General features: G+C 44.4%; 1 protein-coding gene across 4 annotated transcripts in view; it reads left to right on the forward strand.

The window, feature by feature from the left end:
* Nucleotides 1-21776, forward strand: part of LOC115462835 (ubiquitin-associated protein 2-like) — a 473475-nt gene that overhangs the window by 316513 nt on the left and 135186 nt on the right. For all 4 annotated transcript variants that reach the window (XM_030192869.1, XM_030192870.1, XM_030192871.1 and 1 more), the window contains one exon: nucleotides 9179-9359. In XM_030192869.1, the coding sequence (XP_030048729.1) occupies nucleotides 9179-9359 (181 nt within the window). The remainder of the gene's footprint in view (nucleotides 1-9178; nucleotides 9360-21776) is intronic.

Below are 21776 nucleotides of genomic sequence, written 5' to 3' on the forward strand. Positions count from 1 at the left end.
GACAAGAAACATCGCTGTCTCCTCCCTCAGTTTCCAATACCCCTCCTTGTCCGGCTTCTACTGCTTCGCTAAGAGAAAGCACACACGCTACCAGAAGTGCAGCGTCTGAGCTCTCTGGTGAGGGAATAACGTCACTGAAATGCAGCCTGGAAATTGAGGCCCGTGGATTTCTTGAGGCCTCGAAAACAACGAAGGAAGTAAATCTTGGGCAAATATGGGCAATGCTTAACAAAATGGATTCTACTCTTCAAAAATCCTCAGGTGAAGTATCTGCTTGCATCTAAAATTTGAAGAATTGGTTAACAAAGTGGACACAATGAAGGAGGATTTGTCTTCCCAGGTTAAACAAATTCAATCTGAAGTGAAACAAATTCAAGATTTCAACTTTATAATAGCTAAAGATAAATTGGCTCTCCATAAAAAAATTGAGCAGATAGAGATTTTAATAGGCGTTTGAACCTTCACCTTTTAAATTTTCCTAAAGTTCCCAGGACTTTGCCAATTGATGTGTTTAAAAGATATCTGCTAGAAAATTTGAAAATTCCTCAGGAAGCAATTCCCCCTATAAACAAGATTTATTATTTACCCCAAAAACCCGTCGAATGAAGGAGAAAATAGAGGTGGAGCAGATATGAATATTGACGTGAACAATATATCTGCCATCTTGGAGCAATCGATAGAAAATTCTACGGAGAGAGCCACCCTTTTTGGTATCATTCGTTTTTGAACAAGACCTTAATACCATTCTAAGACTTTACTTTAGACAGTCAAAAACTCCTTTTGGTGGAAATAGGAATGGATTTATCCAGATGTTACAAAATCGACCCAAGAAAGGAGAAAAAGTTTTTTGGCTATGAAACAGGAAGTTTTGGAACTTGGGGGAACTTCCTTGCTTATCCGTGTAAATGTGTGATTCGATATGTTGATGCAAAGTATATATTTTATACACCTGAACAATTAAGAGCATTTTTGAATTTGAAAAAGTTATAATAATGTTGGATTATAAATTGGTGAGGTAAATCACACGTAGTCTTTCCTAGGTTTAAATTCTACTTAATATCTCCTATTGACTCTACCACGCCCCCACAATTATTGTGGTCTAAGAAAGCTGATTATAAGTTTTGTTAAAGGTTAATTTTCTTATTATACGCCAATACAAGCTGTGTTTCTGTTTCACAAGTGTATAACTTGTAAAAAGTGCAAAACAATAATAAATAAAGAATTTAAAAAAAAAAAAGAAGGGGGGAAACTGCATAACCCTGTCGCGTACCGAGATGCAACTCAAAAGGGTCCGTGTAGCATCCATTAATGCGCAAGCTTGCCAGAGGGGCCGTATATAGTAGGCGGAGCCATGACATGAAGCGCCCCTGGAATCCCATTTTCTGGAGCACCGAGAACAAAAAAGGCCAATAGACTCTGTCAAAAGCTTTTTCCGCATCAATAGACATGACAGAATATTGTATTCATGGACCCACTGAATAATATGCAACATAGATCGTATGTTGTCAAAGGTCTGTCTGCCAGTTATAAAGCCCACCTGATCAGTGTGTACTAATCGAGGCAACACCCGCTGAAGCTGATGGGCCATTATTTTTGTCAAAATTTTATAGTCAGTGTCCAGAAGAGATATTGGTCTATAGGACCCACAATGAATTGGATTCTTATCCGGCTTCAGTAGCACCATAATGGCCGCCAGGCGCCACGTATATGGGAGTTCTTGCACTCTGTCAAATTCATGAAAGACCCTTTTTTTTTTTTTTTTTTTTTTGGTTACATTTGTACCCCGCGCTTTCCCACTCATGGCAGGCTCAATGCGGCTTACATCCATGGGCAATGGAGGGTTAAGTGACTTGCCCTTAGTAAGACAGGTGCCAGATGAGAGCTATAAAGTTTATAGAATTTATTGGAAAATCCATCCAGTCCTGGGGCCTTATTAGATGACAGGTCCTTGATGGTCCATAGCACTTCCTCTAAGTCTATAGGTTTAGAGAGGTGTTCGGTCTCTCCTTCAGGCAAGGCCTGCAAAGGTATATGAGCCAAAAAGGTTTCTATCTCATGTTCAGCAGGAGTTTGTTCGGGTGTGTATAGGGCTTCATAAAATTGCAAAAAGCATGCATGTATCTCTTCCATGCTAGTTAGTAATACCCCATCACTCCCCTGAATAGAAAAAATATAATTACGCTGGGCTTGCAGTTTGATTTTATGCGCCAGCAACCTGCTAGAGCGATTATCAAATTCAAAATATTCCTGACGGGTTTCCTCTAACTGGTCAGCTATATCAGCCAATTGTAGCTCCTGCAGTGACATGTGTAAATCATGGGCTCTGTCTGCATGAGACTGGTTCTGTGGATCGGCCTTACTCTCTTTTTCTGCCCGAGATAGCTGCCGGCGCAGGTTTACTTCTTTATCTCTCTTTGTTCTATTAAGATGGGAAACCAGTGCTATAATGCGGTCCCTCAGAACTGTTTTTAAGCCTTCCCAAAATATAATGGGGTCCACATCCCCCGTATCATTCAGGTCAAGATATTATTTTAAGTATTTCTCTATGGTGTATGCATTCTTGGGTTCTAGTAATATCTGCTCATGTAATCGCCAATACCTAGTGCCCCGAGTGGCCACGCCCCATCGAAACTGTAAGACAACCGGAGCATGGTCTGACCAGGCCCTGGTATGTATCTGTACATCTTGCATCTCTTTTAAGATATGAGCATCCTCCAACCATAGATCTATACGAGAGTAGGACCCGTGGTGAGCTGAATAATATGTGAAATCCCTCTCCGTGAGATGTCCCTGCCTCCATAAATCCAATAAATCCCAGCGAGCCAAGAATTGTTTGTGATCTGCGCTCTTTCTGCGCATATAAAACCTCTGCTGCACTGTTATCCTGTCTAGGATCCAGGGTGAGATTGAAGTCGCCCCCAAGGAGTATATGCCCTGTTCCCATTCTTAGTAATACTTTGCCCTGATCTTCCCAAAAAACACATTGTCCCTCATTGGGGGCATAGATATACCCAAATGTGTATATCGCAGCCCCCAATTATACCACGAGAAAACGATAGCGCCCCTCCCCATCCAACACAACTTTCAATATCTGCCAGGGGTGTCCGGAGGATAAAGCTATCAACACTCTTCTAGTTTTATTCTGTGAACTGTTGGACGCAAAAAAAATAGGATATTTTGAATGAACTACATAACGCTCGTGTAGAGGCTTTAGATGGGTTTCCTGAATAAAGGCAACATCCGTCCGAAGACGGATGAGCTCTCTAAACAGGAGTTTTCTCTTAACCAGAGTGTTCAAGCCCCTAACATTCAGCGTCAAACAGTTCATATTAGACATAACATATACGTTTCAAGAAGCAGTACTCACCCATAATCCCCCATATTAATGACCCCCCACCTTATGCCCCTTTTGACCCCAGAAAGTAAAACAATAATATCCCTTGAGACCACTGTATCCCCAACTAGCCCCTCACCCCTGTCTTTCCCCATCTTTTTATGTGGGCGACCCCCTCCTTGTTGAAGTACTTGAGAAGCCCACATAGTGCATAAGGAAGTGATACACTGCTATTGCAAACATTACTCAGTCATATTCAAGAGCAAACCATAGTCATTAATCCCCTCTTAACCAGAATCATCGGCACCTTATAGTCCAGACTTTTTGTGGGATATTAAGCTCCTTGATGACTGTTGCCGTTGAAGGCATCCTCGCCCATGGGACACTTGTTGCCACTTCGGCTTCCCATCCCCCTCCATGCCCCTTGATTTGGTCTGGGATGATGGTTGCTCCAGCGAGTCCTGGGGAGGAATGCTTGTGCCTCTTCAATAGAACTAACTCGATGTTGCTTGCCATCTTTGTAGAACACCAGTGCAAATGGATGTTGCCATTTATATCGCGTACCTTCCTCTTGCAGGAATTGCGTTAGAGGGCGCAATTCTGCCCTCCGTTTCAATGTAGTAGTGGCTAGGTCTTGGTAAATTTCAATATGGTATGTGTCCCATTCAAAGTCTTTTCGAAGCCTTTCTTTAGCCATTAAGGCTTTTTTTATCTTAAAATCCTTAAAGCAAGCGATAATGTCCTTAGCACGATTTTGCCTCCTAGCTCCCAATGCTCTGTGAGCCCTATCGATCGTAATGGTTGCTGGATCTGCTGGAGAGGAGTCCATTGAAAGGAGCACCCCTGCTATTTTTTGGACCACTTGTTCGCAATTCATATATTTAGGCCACTCTGGGATTCCTCGGAACCGAAGGTTAGATCTCCGCAGTGCGTTTTTTTCTAGCAGAAAAGGTGCTGGTACTCAAATGTGGGGTGGGATGATCTCTGAGTGAATCACCCCACAATAGCCAGGCCCCCTGCAACCAGTCACAGAATCTATGACAAGGCAGAATTGGTGTGTAGAGGCTGAGCTTTTTCAATAAAACTTGAGGTCCTTGAGTCAATTGTAGCAGACAATGGAAAAGGTGCCGTACTCAGTACCCCCAAGTATCCCCTCAAAAAAAGCCCTGGATCTCCGACTTCTGATTTCCAGGTCCTCAATCTTATCCAGAAGATATCTAGTGCTGCTTTTATTGTCCTCCAATTTTTGGTTAATATTAGCTATCTCCGAAGCATGCTCCTCCAAACCATTTTCAGTTTCTGCTAAGCGTTGGCCCAATTCAGCTAATTCAGTTCGGAGGTCTGCCCCCAGTACCGCTACTTCATTCCGTAGTGCTTTTATTTCAGACTGGATCACATTCAATGATGTCCCAGTCGCTCGAATCGGGTCCTCAGAATTCATGTCTGTTAAAGGGGATACCGCTTGCCTTTCGATGGCGGCCTCCATTGCATATGGATCAGGTGTTCCCTCCTCCGCCTCCATTTCCGTTCGTTCGCCCATCAGAGCTGCTGCCCGTTGTTGAAAGGCGAAATCTTGTAGATTGACCGCCCGCTGACGTCGATCTGTCATCGCTTATGTTTAGTGGAAGTTTGAGGCAAGAAGGCGTTGAAAATCCATCGCGAAAAGTTATATTGGTTTGCTCAAGAAATAGTTTTTAAAGCTTAGCAGCGCCGAGCTCCTCGTTCAGTCAGCCATTTTCATCGATGATGTCACTTCCTCTCCTTCCAAATAATTCTTAGCTTCCTGTTTGATTTTTTGGTGACCGCCACATACTAGACAGAAAATTTCAGTGTGGTGTCTGACACCTAGATCTTTTTCTCGAGTGCTTACTTCCAAGGTGGACACTAGCATCAGGTAACTATGATTCAGATAATTCTTCCCAATGTGCACCACTTGCATTTGTCCACATTAAATTTATTCTGCCATTTGGATGCCCAGCCTTCTAGTTTTCTGAGGTCTTCCTGCAATTTTTCACAGTCCACACATGTTTTGACAACTTTGAATAGTTTTGTGTCTGCAGATTTAATCACCTCACTTGTTCTGGTTTCTGGATCATTTATAAATATGTTAAATAGCATTAGTCCCATTACAGATCCCTGTGGTACTCCACCTTCCTCCATTCAGAAAAATGGCCATTTAACCCTACCCTCTGTTTTGTGTCTAATAACCAATTCCTAATTCACAGAAGGACATTGCGTCCTATTCCATGACTCCCTTATTTTCTCAGGAGTCTCTCATGAGGGCCATGGTGGAACCAGGGAGCGTGCCTGCATGAGCAGTGATGGTGCTGAAGGGCGGAGCAAGAGAATCCAGGACGACGACAGGGCAGAGTGAAGAGAGGAGAGAGCAGTGTCTATTGAGGAGGAGGAACTTGAAATAGAGACTTTACAGCAAGTGCATCCAAAGAGACATTATTGAGGGCCCACACTTGTGGAAGAATTTAATGGGATGTGGGATGAGGGAGGACAGAAGGTAGTGAAAAGGAGGAGATATCAGGCCATGGTATTGAGAATGAGGGAATGTGGGAAAGGGAAAGTCCAAAGAGGTTTGGGGAAATATAAGGTTGAAGGTATTATCTTTTTACATGAGTGGAACAGTGACCAGATGAGAGAAGAACAGAAAGACAAAAAGTGGCAGGAGATTGAAGCCCCCAATACCAAAAGTGGATTACAGTTCAGTGAGAGATCCAGTAGAGCAGATGAAAATTTGTCAAGGGAGAATGTTATTACAAACTCAGATAAACGGAGGTTGGAGAGCAACAGAAGAGAATCAAAATATTAGAGAACATTTATGTTCTAATGGCCGAAGGAGATGACAGCCATACCACCACCATGTTTTATAGACTGACAACAATATGAGTAGGGGTAGCCTTCACAAATGATGCCGTGTCACCAGGAGACAGCCAGGTCTTGGTGATAGAATGTCGTCACGTCTGTGGCCGTGACCACCCTCAGCCTTACCTTGTTTCTGAGGGTCAGCCTCTGTGCTGGCTTCTGTCTCTGTGTTAGTTTTGTCTCTGGCTCTGTGTGCTGATTACTTCACTAGACCTCACCTGTGTGGGCTATGCCTCTCTGGGGAGCCAGCATCTAAGATGGCTGCCGCCTACTCTGTGCCAGCTTCCAAGATGGCTCCTGCTTGGCTTTCCTGTGTGTTCACTTCCTATATGTTCCCCGCCTCCCCTTGGTGTGAGTGTGTTTCCTGCTCCTGTTTTGCGCAGGTGACATCATCAGTGAGGACCTTCATAAGGAAGTGCTGTGCTAGCATTCAGGGCCTTTGCATGGTGTTATGCCTTTAGGCCAGGTCAGGTTAGTTAGTGTTCTGCTGCACTACTGCTTAGCCTTTCTCTGGGTTCTGGCCCAGCTTCTCTTTGTGTCTGTGGACTGCTAGTCCTTCTGTGTGGGCTCGGCCCTTCTGTTTGTGTCTATGAACTGCTAGTCCTTTCGTGGGGGGCTCTGCCCTGCTACTCTTTGTGGACTGCTTTTCCTTCTACTCCCTTGCTCTGTGTTTGGAGCCGGAAGCCTTCAGCCACTCTCCCTCTGGTTGTGGTGGGAGTCTGTAGCTTCAGCCTGACTCTGCTAGTTCGTGGTGTATTCTATTGTCTGCTGCCTGTCTCTGACTATTGCCTGAACCCCGATATTCTCTGCTTGCTGCCTGCCTCTGACTATTGCCTGAACCCAGATATATTCTTCTGCCTGCTGCCAGCCCTAAGACTCTGTTATTTCCTGGTTACTCCTTCTGTTCGCCTGATGTTTGACTCCTGCTTGTTCCTGACTTTCCTCGCTTGCTGCCAGCCCTGACCCCTGCCGGTTCCTGTCGAACCCTGCTTGTATATCCTGAGGGGATATCCTGAACCCTCCTCCTGCCTAGCTAGGGCGTTTACCCTGAGGGTTATCCTGAACCCTGCCTCTGCCTAGCTAGGGCGTTTACCCTGTGTATATCCTGAACCCTGCTTGTATATCCTGAGTGTATATCCTGAACCCTGCCTTTGTATATCCTGAGTGTATATCCTGAGCCCTGCTTGTATATCCTGATTATACATCCTGAATCCTGTCTCTGTCTAGCTAGTGGGTTTACCCTGCGGGTATTCCCTGAACCCCGTTTTGCCTAGCTTGCTGCGTGCCCTAGTCCTTGCTCCTGTTACGCTTTTGTTCATCTTGTCCCCTTAGTCTGTCTTGTGTTCCTTGCTAGTGGCAGCGCAGCAGCCTTCCGTCTGAGTCTAGTAGTTAGTCTAGCTTCCTCGTGTTCCCTGACCCAGGGTGGGTTCTCTGTATCTCCAGTGCCGGCCTCATCCTGCCGGCCACCCGCACGCTGGAGCTCAACTCCAGGGGAATGGTGGTCAGGTGCAGGTGAAGCTGTTCCTATTCTGCCGGTTCCAGTTGCCTGCCTCAGTCCCGACTGTAGTCAAGAGGTCCAGCCCTGTCCTTCCGTGTATCCAGTTCCAGGGTGGTCTTGCCTGCCACTGCCGCTCCTCGGCAGTGGTCCAAAGGCTCACGTATTCCGGTTCTGCCTCGAGGACCCCAGTAAAAGGCATGGCAAAGTGGAGCAGACCAACACTGTCCAAGATAGTCAGAGTAATGAAAGCTGAGAGAAAGCACAGCATACCTGTGGAAACGTAGGTGCACAGGAGCAACACCTGCTCCTTGGTTGCACACCTGTGGTGCCAGTGTCTTGTTGCCATTGAGCTTTTGAAGTGGGAGAAAATGACATTATCCTGCCAGGACATCTGGAGTGCTAGAGTTGTGTCTGAAGTGTGAAACTGCACAGTTGTAGTGCCTGCAGTAACAGAGAAAGTGAGCGAGGTAAAGCAGAAACAGTGAGTAAACTATTCAACCAAAGAAAAAAGTGAGATAGCTGACTGAACTTGATGTAACTCTTCACAGTCTTTTCCTCCATACCAAATTTGATCCTGTTATATTTTACCCCCAGACACTCTCGACCCCTTATGTCACTGGTATTCACTCCTAGTCCTTGAGGACTGAAAACAGGTCAGGTTTTCACGATATCCCTAATGAATATGCTTGTGAGAGAGAACTGTTCAGAGTGCAGCCCTCAACAGCTAAGAGTGAATATTGGTGCCTTATGTTTAATTACTTTTTAACATCCAATTGTAGGGAAGAATAAAAAGCCACTAATATAGCTGTGCCATTCTTACTCCTCAGTCTTTTCACATATGCTGCATGTTTACGATTTAATGGAAACATGAGCTAATAGTGCTGCCCATTCACTATATCCTGCTTACCAAATTTATAAGAATTTTTGTAAGCCTTTGTTTTGCAAATGAAATGGCTTTTAAAATCAAATGTTTAACATTCTGTTTGCTTAGTGGCCCTCTTAGGGTGGAACCCGGTCCCAGAAACTTTGAGGAGGCTTGTGTCTTCTCTAGCTTCCAGATTTATCAGCTTACTGGCAAAGATCTGCATGATATTAGAACTTTACACATGTGATCATTGCACAGTGAAAGCAGAAAACATCATAATGTGATCTTTCTGTACCTGGAATCCTAAAAATCATAATTTTATTTTCCAACATATTATTTTGGAAAGAACACCTCTTGACCTCTGCATTCTTTTTTTCTGTGTTCTGACTTTGTAAAGGATTAAACTTTAATTAATGAAGTAAGCTAATATAAACTGGAAGACAAATGGTGGGCATGCATAAACTGAGGTTTCTGTTAGGAAGAAGCGACATCTTAAATTAAGATAGTAGATATGACGTAAATTGATTTAGTTGCTTACCTGATTATTATTTGATGTGTGTGAGTCACACTGCAATACTGAATTGCTCTTGTCTCATCTCATCTCTAGCACACTAGTGTTGAGAACACACCCTCAACAACTTTTTCTACTGTTTCAACGTCAACTATAAGCAGCACCTCTTCAGTCAGCATGGCAAGCAGTATGAACAGTACCAGCAGCCTGGGTCTCAATGTTACCAGTGTGTCCATGCCAGTTGCTACCACACGGGCAACTCCTTTAGTATCATCAGGTACAAAACAGCATTGAAATGGCAGGGTGTCTTTTAGATTTGCATGCAAAATATGCTTTCTTAAATGCTTTTTATGAAAACAGTAATAACTCAAGAGGCTGATGCTCAAAGCCACACACACATGGGCCCACAACACATCAGTAATACAAAAAACTAGCTCAGCAATGCTCAAAGCAAATTATATTTAAATGTTATGTACAGTTAAAAATCGTGCTATTAAATAGGAAGTGGAGAGAGAAACGTGCACAGAAAGGTTTTGCAGTAAGCATAGCTCTTGTGCACATGCCCAGACAAAAACAGAAGTGCAATCATATTCTTCAACACCTAAATATGAGCCTCACAAATATTACTAAGAAATGGAATTTTTGCAAGGTTCATATTTAGTAGCGAATGTGTGCTTTTTACTTTTTGGTTTTACTTTGACATTCATGTATGTTTGTTCCTTCCTGTCTGTCTTTAAAACTTGCAGGAGCCGCCTTCTGCTTGATAAAGAAAACAAAACTGGCAATTCTGTGTGAGCAATTGATTAGAAATCCTCTCAATACCTTTTACACTGTCCCTGACTATTGAAGATCTTTGGTGTTACAAGCCATCGTTTCCTTCTGTGCATTCCAGCGCTTCTGTCTCTGCATTGCAAAGGAATATTTAATGACCTCATTACCATACTTTTAATACAATTTGCATCCATCTTTACTGAGCTTGTTAACACCAGCACTCGTGCCCTCTGAACATTTTGTGCACAATAAGATGTGTGCAAACCTGGCTTTAACCGCATGTTAATGCTATTTCATCTGCCATTTGGATGCCCAGTCTTCCAATATCCTAAGGTCTTCCTGTGAGTCCGCATGTGTTTTTAACAACCTTGAATAGTTTCATCTGCATATTTAATCACCTTGCTCGTCCCAATTTTCAGATCATTTATAAATATGTTAAGTAGCACCGGTCTCAATACAGATCCCAGCAGCACTCCACTATTCACCCTCATCCATTGAGTGAAATGGCCATTTAACACTGCCCTCTGTTTTCTGTCCAATAACAATTCCTAATCCCCAACAGAACATTGGCTTCTATCCCATGACTCTTTAATTTTCTCAGGAATCTCTCATGAGGAACTTGTCAAAAGCTTTCTGAAAATCTAGATACACTACATCAACTGGCTCACCTTTATCTCTTTAGCCTTTATTTTCTCAGCCACTTGCTTGGAGAACCATATCGGTTTCCTTTTTCTCTTACTTTTATTTACTCTCCTTATGTAAAGGTTTGTGGCCCTATTTATAGCTTCTTTCAGCCTAGACCCACTGTCCTTCCACTTCTCGTACGTCCTCCCAGCCCATCAGCTCCTTCCTCAGGTATTCCCCCATTTTACTAAAGTCAGCATGCTTGAAATCCAGGACTTTGAGTTTTGAGTGGCCGCCCTCCACTTCAGCTGTCATATCAAACCAAACTGTTTGATGGTCACTGCTGCCCAGGTGGGCACCCACTTGGACATTTGACACACTATCCCCATTTGTGAGCACCAGATCCAGCATCACTCCCTCTCTCGTGGGTTCCGTCACCATTTGAACAGAGCACTTCTTTCCGATTCCGCAGATGGAACCTTCCAATCTACATCCGGCAGATTGAAATCTCCCAACAACAGCACCTCTCTCTTCTTTCCCAACTTATGAATATCTGCGATCAGATCTTTATCTACAGGCCGGTAAGCCTCACTTTGGTTATTGGAAAAGTAATGGAAGCGATGCTGAAGGAAAGGATAGTGAATTTCCTGGAAGCCAATAAGTTGCAAGATCCGAGACAACATGGTTTTACCAAAAGTAAATCGTGCCAAACGAATCTCATTGAATTCTTTGACTGGGTGACTGGAGAATTGAATCATTGACGTGCTATAGACGTAATCTACTTAGATTTCAGCAAAGCTTTTGACACGGTTCCCCACAGGAGGCTCTTGAATAAACTGGACAGGCTGAAGATAGGACCTGACGTGGTGAACTGGATTAGGAACTGGTTGACGGACAGACGCCAGAGGATGATCACCGCTGCTAGCCTTTCAGGCTGGGTTGCCTATTGCTCAGACCGAGTGGCAGAAGGATGCTGGACTGTTTTGGAAAAGCGACGGAGACATCAATCATCTGAAGACAAGACAAAACCTGTAATTTCTTTCTCTATAATATCACCAAAATTCTTCCCTTCCTTTCTGATACACTACCAAAAACCTTACCCACACTCTTATCACCTCTTGCTTGGACTACTGCAACTTGCTTCTCACAGATCTTGCACTAAGATTATTATTATTTATTGCATTTGTATCCCACATTTTCCCACCTATTTGAGGCTCAATGTGGTTTACATAGTTTTATTACATTGTCGTTCCAGGATATCAGATACAGTTAGTGATGTGCAGAGATTACATAAAGGAAGAAAGAAGGGAGTAATTAGGGTAGGTGTAGAAGGTGTGCTTTCATAACTGAGTTGGTTGGTGAGATGGAATAGTGAGGTTATATGTTCTCATTGTAGGCTTTATTGAAGAAGTATGTCTTCAAAGATTTGCGAAAGTTGTTTCGTCGATTGTTTTCAGGTCTGTAGGTAGTGCATTCCATAGCACTACCTACAGATATATCTCTCCCCTTCAATATGTTCAAAATTCTGCATGACTTATATTCTGCCAGTGTCGCTATGCTCATATTAGCCCTCTCCTCAAGTCAGTTCATTGGCTCTCTATCCATTTCCGCACACAATTCAAACTCCTCTTATTTACTTACAAGCCCATTCACTCTGCAACTCCTCAGTATCTCTCTACTTTTATCGCTCCCTACACTCTTCCCCGGGAACTCCGTTCATCGGGTAAATCCCTTTTATCTGTACCCTTCTTCACTACCAACTCCAGACTCCATTCATTTTATCTTGCTACACCATACACCTGGAATATTCCTGAATCAGTATGTCAAGCTCCATCTTTGGCCGTCTTAGCTCTGCTAAAAGCCCACCTTTTTAAGGTTGCTTTTACTCCTCCTCCTCCTCCTCCTACTTATCATTTCTATAGCGCTACTAGACGTGCGCAGCACTGTACACTTGAACATGAAGAGAGAGTCCCTGCTTGACAGAACTTGCAATCTAATTAGGACAGACAAACAAGACAAATAAGAGATAAGGGAATTACTAAGGAGGGGATGATAAAATAAGGGTACTAAACAACTGGATAAGGGTTAGGAGTTAAAAGCAACATCAAAAAGGTGGGCTTTTTGCCTAGATTTGTAGACGGACAGGGATGGAGCTTAACGTACTGGCTCAGGAAGTCTATTCCAGGCATATGGTGCAGCAAGATAAAAGGAATGGCATCTGGAGTTAGCGGTGGAGAAGGGTGCAGATAAGAGAGATTTACCCAGTGAATGGAGTTCCTGGGGAGGAGTGTAGGGGGAGATGAGAGTGGAGAGGTACTGAGGAGCTGCAGAGTGAATGCACTTATAGGTCAATTAGAGGAGTTTGAACTGTATGCGGAAACAGGGAGAGGGCTAATATGAGCATAGCGACATTGGCGGAATATTAGTCGTGCAGCTGAATTTTGAACAGATTGAAGAGGAGATAGATGGCTAAGTGGGAGACCTGTGAGAAGCAAGTTGCAATAGTCTAAGCGAGAGGTGATAAGAATGTGGATAAAGGTTCTGGTAGTATGCTCAGAAAGGAAAGGGCAAATTTTGGTGATACTATAGAGAAAGAAACGACAGGTTTTAGCAGTCTGCTGAATATGTGCAGAGAAGGAGAGAGAGGAGTCGAAGATGACCCCAAGGTTGCGAGCTGATGAGACAGGGAGGATGAGAGTGTTATCCACAGAAATAGAGACTGGGGGAAGAGGAGAGGTTGGTTTAGGGGGAAAGTTAAGAATCTCAGTCTTGGTCATGTTTAGTTTCAGATGGCGGTGAGACATCCAGGCAGCAGTATCAGACAGCAGGCTGATACTTTGGCTTGGATTCCTGCTGAGATTTCTGGTGTGGAGAGGTAGATCTGGGAGTCATCAGCATAAAGATGATACTGAAAACCATGGGATGAGATCAGAGTACCAAGGGAAGAAGTATAGATAGAGAAAAGAAGAGGTCCCAGGACAGATCCCTGAGGTACACCAACTGACAGTGGGACAGAAGTGGAGGAGGATCCACCAGAGTATACACTAAAAGTACGATGGGAGAGATAAGAAGAAAACCAGAAAAGAACAGAACCCTGAAATCCAAGTGAGGACAGCGTATCAAGGAGTAGGCTGTGATCAACAGTGTCAAAAGCAGCAGATAGATCGAGAAGGATGAGGATAGAATAGAGACCTTTGGATCTGGCCAGGGTTAGGTCGTTGGAGACTTTAGCAAGCGCTGTTTCAGTTGAATGAAGGGGGCAAAAGCCAGGTTGAAGTGGATCAAGAATAGCTTGAGATGAAAAAAAGTCAAGGCAACGGCGGTGAACAGCATGTTCAAGTTTCTTGGATAGGAGAGGGAGGCGGGAGATGGGGCGAGAATTGGAAGGACAGGTCTGTTTTATCATTCCCTTATCCCTTATGTTTATCTGTCTGGATTACATTGTAAGCTGTGTCAAGCAGGGACTATCTCTTATATGTTCAGTGTACAGCATTGCATTTGTCTAGTAGCACTATAGTAGTAGTATTCGATGCTCATTTTAAGAGACGCCACAAGTTGCATGTCCAAAGAGTTTTACTCTGTTACTTGTAGGAAACAAACTTCTTCCATCTCTTAGATTGATTTTGTTCTTTTCCAAGCCTGGTACAAGAGCTTCGCTGGATCAAAGCTTACTGGATGAAAGCGGCCAGTGAGGCTGGTTTTTTTTTGTTTTTTTTTTAAATAGAAGTAAACAAATTCCAAGAGGTTTGAGAGCTTATTCTACTTGGGAACAAACCTGAACTGAAGCCTGAGCGCTGTCACCTTGGCCATCACTTCATTTGTCTGTGAAACATTACAGACTTGATGTGCTAGCCAAAGGTGAGTCAGCCCTTGGCAGAACACTTATTCAGGAGGCCTTGTCTTCCCTCTCCCAGTGAGAGTCTGTTTGGGTATATCCCACTTGTTTGGACTGGTATGGCAAGGATGATAAGGAAGGTGAAATTTAGTCAGATGTGTTAATTTTCTTTCCTTGAGTCCTGCCATACCAGTCCAGGACCCACCATAGAAGACTTAGTTCTAAGAGGCTCATTGAGTTGTCTGCTCTTCTCTTTTTGTGGTGTTTATAATTCTGAAATTGATTATATTTTATGCCTCAGTGGTTAGATGGGGCTGTCGTGTGAGATATAGACCTATTTCTGCTTTTGCAGTAGCATACTGGAAAATTCCAGAAGGCACCAGCATATATAGGACTGAATTATCTAAAGGTGCTGAAAATTTGGCGTTGACTAAAACAAAAACCACACTAAGCACTGTTATATAAATGACACTCATTTAGGCACCGTTTATGGTAGTGATTCCCAAGTCCAGTCCTGGAGTACCCCTTACTAGTCAGGTTTTCAGGATATCCACAATGAATATGCATGAACTTTGCATATACTGCCTCCATTATATGCAAATCTCTCATGCATATTCATTGTGGATATCTTGAAAACCTGACTGGCAAGGGATACTCCAGGACTGGACTTGGGAAACACTGGTTTATAGGATAGTGCTTGGCACTGGGACCCACGCCTAACTTTAGGCACGACCATTTACACCAACTAAACTTTGGCATAAATCCTTGTGCCTAAGTTAGGCATAGATCCCCCTTATTGTATAATCGTGCGCATAAATTGCAGGATGCCTCCAATTCACCCATGACCCACCTGTTGCGACACCCCCTTTTTTGGAGCAGTGCACATAAGTTTGTGCGTGCAACTTAATTGATTTCGATTAGCATTGATAGAGCCCAATCGGCGCATTATTCAATTAAATTGCGCTTGCAAACTGGGCGTGCCTAAATTTGCACATACAGTTTTAGCGCCATTTATAGAATTGAAGGGATACTGATGACATTACTGGAAAATATTGGTATTTTTGACTCCAGTTGGTAGAAAAGGACACAGCCAACTTGTTTGGACTGATATGGCAGAACTCATATGACTAAATTTCATCATCCCTCCTAGTCAGATCAGTATTGAGGGCGCTTTAGTCCCAGTATGTACAGGAGTACAGTATTTGGAAATAACAGTAGATAACATATTTGACCTTGCATTTGCAGATAGCAGAAGTAATTAGGTAATTCTGCTACACAGATTAAAACCATTTTTGATACCACCTGGTTTTATCATTAACTTTAGTTAATGCGATTGGCTGTATGTCAGTCTCTGAAAGGTAATTTTTAAGGTGTATGCCAGTGGTTCCAAAACCTGGTCGTGGAGGCATCCCAGCTAGTCAGGTTTTCAGGATATCCAGAATGAATATTCATGAGAGAGATTTGCATGCAGTAGAAGCAGTGCATGCAAATCTCTCTCACGAATATTGATCGTGGATATCCTGAAAACCTGACTGGCTGGGATGCCTCCAGGAGCAGGTTTGAGAATCAGTGGTCTAAGCAATTAGAACATAATATAGCAACCCATATGATTACAAGCAGTAACGTTTTGAATCCTTTTACTCTTATTATCTAACCATCACTAATTGCCTGTAAGGTATTATATACAATTTAACTTACTATTAGAGCTGCACATTTTAATGTATTAATCGCATTCCCCCTTCCCCTGGTGGCCCTGTTATCTTTCCAGTACAGACAGCAGCGCTAAGCACTCACTGCTTCTGTCCAGCTGGAGCCCTCCCTGTGTAGCATCCTGCCTCCTCTGATGAAGCTTCCTGTTTCCTGCGGACAGAATGCTAGAGAGGGAGGGCTTTGGCTGGAGAGAAGAGCAAGCATGTGCTTAGCTCTGCTTTCTGTACAGCAAAGTTTGAAAGGTTGCCAGAGGAGGGGGATTGAGATGCCAGCAAATGTGAGGGCGGCAGAAGGAAGGAAAGCTGCTGGAGCATGGGGGGGGGGGGGGGGGGGGGGGGGGGGGGGGGGGGGGGGGGGAGAAGAGGAAGGAGAGAAAAAGATGCCGGAGCACTGGTGGGAGGGAGCAATTGGTCCATTTAGAACAGACAAAAATATGCTGGGGAGAGGGAGGAGTCTCAGACCAAAGCATCCTGTCTCAAGTGGGGTTTGTGTGTGAGGAAAGGGGAGGGGAAGAGAGACTGGATGAGATGGTGCCCATGGAGAGAAGGGGAATGGAGACCGGAGGAGATGGTGCCCATGTAAGGGAAGGGAGGTGGGAGGCAGTGGTGCCCTTGGAGGGGGTGAAGGGTTGGTTATCTTGATCTTTACCTCATTTTTGTCTTACTGTATTGTAGTCTATTGCTTTACCCTTTGTCTAGTTTCATGTGAGTATAGTGGCGCTCATTTTTGAAAGTGTCATAAATCAACATTCAGCTGAAACTCTTCTCAAAACGTCCAAATCAATATTTTTAAAACCTGTTTTGCAAACGTCTATCTATGCAATTTGTCACCAGTGCGTCTAAAGGGAGTATATCAAGGCGTTTTGAAGGTGGGCTTAGGGCGTACTTAACATTTGGATGTTTTACAGTAATATTAGAACAAAATGAAAATGTCCAGGTTAAAAATCTAAATGCTTGGGTCTAGACCTGTTTTTAGAATGAATAAGGCACAAAAGGTGCCCTAAATAACTAGATGACCCCCCCTCCTTACTTCCCCCTTCTTACATCCAAATCATCAAACTATATCGAACCTTATAACATCGAAATATGAAACTCCCCTTCCTCCCCCCACCCCCAGAAAACCCCTCCCTCGGTTGATCACCACTCTGTATGTTAGTACATCAAATAATTGATCATGTGTTAAGTAATCGACTTCTGGCTAATGGTGTTAGTATGGTCCAGTAAGGCTCCCATATCTGGGTAAAGCATCAGCCTGCCAATGAGTCTGTCTCTTGAACTCCACGCCACTCCTTGGATGCCAGGTGGATCATCAACGATCTCCATTGCTGCATTGTAGGTGGATCTGCTGACAACCATTGTTTTAATATGCATTTTTTCCCCAACAATACTGCACGTTTTAAGAAACTCGTATATCCCTTTGCCACATGAGCATAGCTGGTCGTCATGTCCAGCGCCAAAGCATAGACACCTGATGTGCCATCTGTTGCCAGAAGAGATACACTGTAGGACTGGCCCAGAACATATGACCAAGGATGGTATGTCTCCGCGCACATTTAGGGCATGCGTCGTCTGCTCACAGAGCGGCTAAATAAACTCTATGAGGGGATATATACATGCGCAACAAAAATGTATATTGAAACTCTCTATATGATACATCACTGAGCATGGTCCCGCATTGGATTATGCAGCATTTAAATTTTTCCACCATCAGTTGTATACCTAGGAGGCATATTTTCAAAGCACATAGCCTTCCAAAGTTCCATAGAAACCTATGGAACTTTGGAAGGCTAAGTGCTTTGAAAATATACTAGGTCTGCGTTCTACAGGTGCACATACCGTTCATATTTTAGCTCCAGAACACAATCCTGGAGTTCCTTATGATAACTGAGTGGAACTAAATTTTGTGTGACTAACTAATAAACCTCCATTAATCTCATATGAAAGGACAAGAAGAGCATGCTAGGGGAGAAAATGCTAATGTAATGCTTTAGTTGCCCATAAGCAAACCAAGCCAAGCCCGATAAATTGTGGGTAGCTTGTAGGTCTACCGGGGCTTCAGCTTACCTACCTCATCAGTCACATGAAAAAGGTAAATCAAGCCCTTTCCTGCCCAGTGCTCAAAGAATGAATTTAGCATTCCTGGGGTGAATGCTGCATTACCACAAATTGGTAGTAGTGGTGTGGTGTTTGGAAGCCAAATATGTGCAAACCTGATGCCAAGCCATCCATAATAGGGCATAAAAGAGTATGCATCTTTCTGTATGAGGTGCCGGAGGCGGCGATGGCGACACATGCAACAACGTACTAAAATGCAAGGGAGCTCTGAATGCCACCTCAGCCACCGTAATTGAAAAATTTGATATATTTCTAAACCAATCTGCAATGTGCCTCATTATGTAGGCCAATGCAAACAGACATATATCCAATATAGAGGCCTGCACGGGAATGGAGTTTGCGGGGATCCCGCAGAGCCCACGGGAATCCCCTCCCGGGTCAGCGGGAGTGCCGCGGTGGATGGAAACAGACATGCGGGAATCCCGTGGGGATGGAGGATGTTCTGGCGGGATTCCCATGGGGACGCACCGCACACATACCTTTGTTTGTGAGAGCCCGCTGCTTTTCTGTTGATCTGTGCCCCTATCGCATCAATCTGCTGCAGTGCTGGTTCGCCAATCGCCCCTTCTTCTTTTAGTGGGCGGAGACATCAAGCTCTTCTCCAGTGGGAAAAGAAGGATGCCCTCAACTGCCCCGTCAAAGGGACGGCCAAATTTCAAAGGGGGGGGGGGGGTGTCAGGCACAGCAAAGGCGTGTGGATGTCCTTCTCAAAGAAACGTCCATTTTGGGCGTCCTCAACTGCTCCATCGCAGGAACGGCCAAATATTTCAAGGGGTTGCCGGGCATAGCAAAGGCGCATGGATGTCCTTCTCAAAGAAACATCCATTTTGGGCGTCCTCAATTGCCCCGTCGCAGGGACGGCCAAATTTGAATGGGGTGTTGGAGGCATACCAAAGGTGGGACTTAAGCGCCTAACACTTAAACGTCCTTTATCCATAATCTAAAAAAAAAAAAAAAAGGACGTCCCTGACGAGCACACACGTTTTCACCCGGGTCTCTCTCTGTCTCAACTCAAGTTCAACACGTGCAGGAGATTTGCTCAAGTTGTATGTAGTGAGTCTTCCAGGCACTTACAGACCTCGGTATCCACAGAAGAGAACTGCACAGAGGTGAGCTAAGCTGACTACTTTTATTTTTTATATGTGTACTAGTAAATAAGGCCCGTTTCAGAGACAAATGAAACGGGCACTAACAAGGTTTTCCTGGGAGTGTGTTTGCTTGAGAGAGTGTGTGTAAGAGTGACTGTGTGAGTGAGTGAGAGAGAGAGTGAATGTGCGAGTGTGTGTGTGACAGAGAGAGAGTGTGTGTGTGAGGCAGAGAGTGTGTGTGTGAGGCAGAGAGTGTGTGGGATTCTGCTCTCTCCCCTGCCCCCCTTCCAGCCACACAGTGAATCTGCTCTCTCTCCACTTGCCCTCCTTCAGCCACCCAGCGATTCTGCTGTCTCCCCCTGCCCCTCTGCAGCCACCCAGCGATTCTGCTCTCTCTCCTGCCCCCCCAAGTCACCCAACGAATCTGTTCTCTTCCCTGCCCCCCCTACAGCCACCCATCAATTCTGCTGTTTCCCTTGCCCCCCCCCCTTCAGCCACCCAGCGATTCTGGTCTATCCCCTGGCCCCCCCCCCCCCCAGCGATTGTGCTGTGCCCCTGCCCCCCCCCCCATCTTCCTCCTCTGTATCCACCCAGCAATTGTGCTCTCTCCCCTGCCCCCCCCTTCAGCCACCTATCGGTTTTCCTCATCTCTCTTCTCTCTATTTAAAACGCGCCTCCAGAAGTTCCAACGTTTGTGTAATGGTGTAGATCGATGTCTGCCCCGCCCTCGCATCAAACGTGGTGACGATTGGTTGAGTGCCATTGCTCCGCCCTCAATGTCATCATGTTTGACGCGAGGGCGGGGCAAACACTCATGGGCAAATTTTGATCTACACCACCATGGATTTAGAACTTTGGGACTTGTGGAGGCTTCATTAGAACGTTGGAGGTGCGTTTTATATAGAGAGAGAGGCAGTTTATTTCTGTCATGGTGGGAACTGGCTGTTTGTGAGCTGTTTTACTGCAGCTAAAGCATTAGCATACCCACTTGTTTCTTTTGTTGAGGGCATTGTGCTGTTTGAGTGACCAATAATTATCTCTATTTTAGTGCCCTTTTTCTAAGATTCGGTATATTAATGAGTGAAGAAATATTTTCTCTGATTTGTTTTAAATGTATTACTCTGCATTGTGTGCCCCCTGTCCACTCCACTCAGTACTTTATACTTCCTTTTTTTATGGGGACGGGCGGGGACAGAGGAGATCACTCACGGGGATGGGCGGGGACAGAGGAGATTACTCACGGGACGGGTTAGATTCTTGCGGGGATGAGTGGGGACGGGCGAGGATGGGTCGCATTTCTGTCCCCGTGCAACTCTCTAATCCAATAATCCAAATCCACCCTTACTTCTGGGCAGTCGCATTAAAGATGGGAACCTTGGTTCTCTTGCCTCACCATAAGAATTTGATTAGCATTTTGTCAATTTCTCAATTATGTCTATAGGTGATGCACAAGGGCAACATCTGTAGCAAATACAGCCACTTAGGAATTAGCATCATGTTGTATAATGGCACACGTTCCAGTAGAGAGATGGGAAAATGTTGCCACAGCTGTAATTTTTCAGAAGTAAAGTCCAGTAAGGGTTGAACATTCAAAAGATATAAGCACATTAAATCTCGAGGGATCCATAGTCCCAGATATCAGTGTCTCCCCCACCCACATTAATGGGAATTCCCCTCTCCACTGCCTCTGTACCAAGTCCCTCAATGGGAGAACCAAGGGCTTGTGCAAATTCAGTGACAGATCTGAAAAAAACGAAACTCCTCCACCACGTTCCGCAATCTTGGCAGGGACAAATGTGGAGTTGCTAACGTAGCTAACATATTGTCCTCATATGCTAGTATTTTCAGATTTCCCGCTCCCAGTGGAAGCCCCGCAATATCAGGATTGTTCTGTACCGTGTGTAAAAGGGGTTCCAAATAGTGCAAACAGTGAGGAAAGCGGGCAGCCTTGTGTACCCCGTTCAATCGCGAATGTAGTTGTTTGCACTCCATTTAGTAAGATGGCTGCTCTAGGCAATGTTTAAAGGGTACGTAGGGCCTGAAGAAACCAGCCTGAAATGCCCACATAACTTGAGCTGAAATAAGTATTTACAATTAACCTAGTCAAACACCTTTTCAGCATCTAGCTCCACTAGTATTCCAGGCTCTTTTATTTCCTGCACCTTAGCCATCGCAAGCAATATCTTACGAACATTTAAAACTGAATGTCTGCCTGCAAGAACCCACTTGATGTGTTTCTACCAGTCGAGGCAATACCTTCACCAACCAAGTGGCCAAAATATGCATCGATAGTTTGAGATCCACGTTAATTAAAGATATTGGTCTGTATGAGCCACACAAATCATTCGCCCTACCTGGCTTTGGTATCAAGGAAATCAGCACATTGTTAGGCCAAAGTGGAAAAGACCCTGCTGTATACCAGCCTCATAAAAAGCATGTAAAGGGTTTATCAATTGCCTCAAAAGCATCTTATAGAATTCCGGTGAGTATCCATCTGGTCCTGGGGCCATGTGTGATTTCAGTTGTTTTATACCTTTCTGAATTTCTTTCAC

Source organism: Microcaecilia unicolor, chromosome 2, assembly GCF_901765095.1.
Source record: "Microcaecilia unicolor chromosome 2, aMicUni1.1, whole genome shotgun sequence".
Taxonomy (NCBI): domain Eukaryota; kingdom Metazoa; phylum Chordata; class Amphibia; order Gymnophiona; family Siphonopidae; genus Microcaecilia; species Microcaecilia unicolor.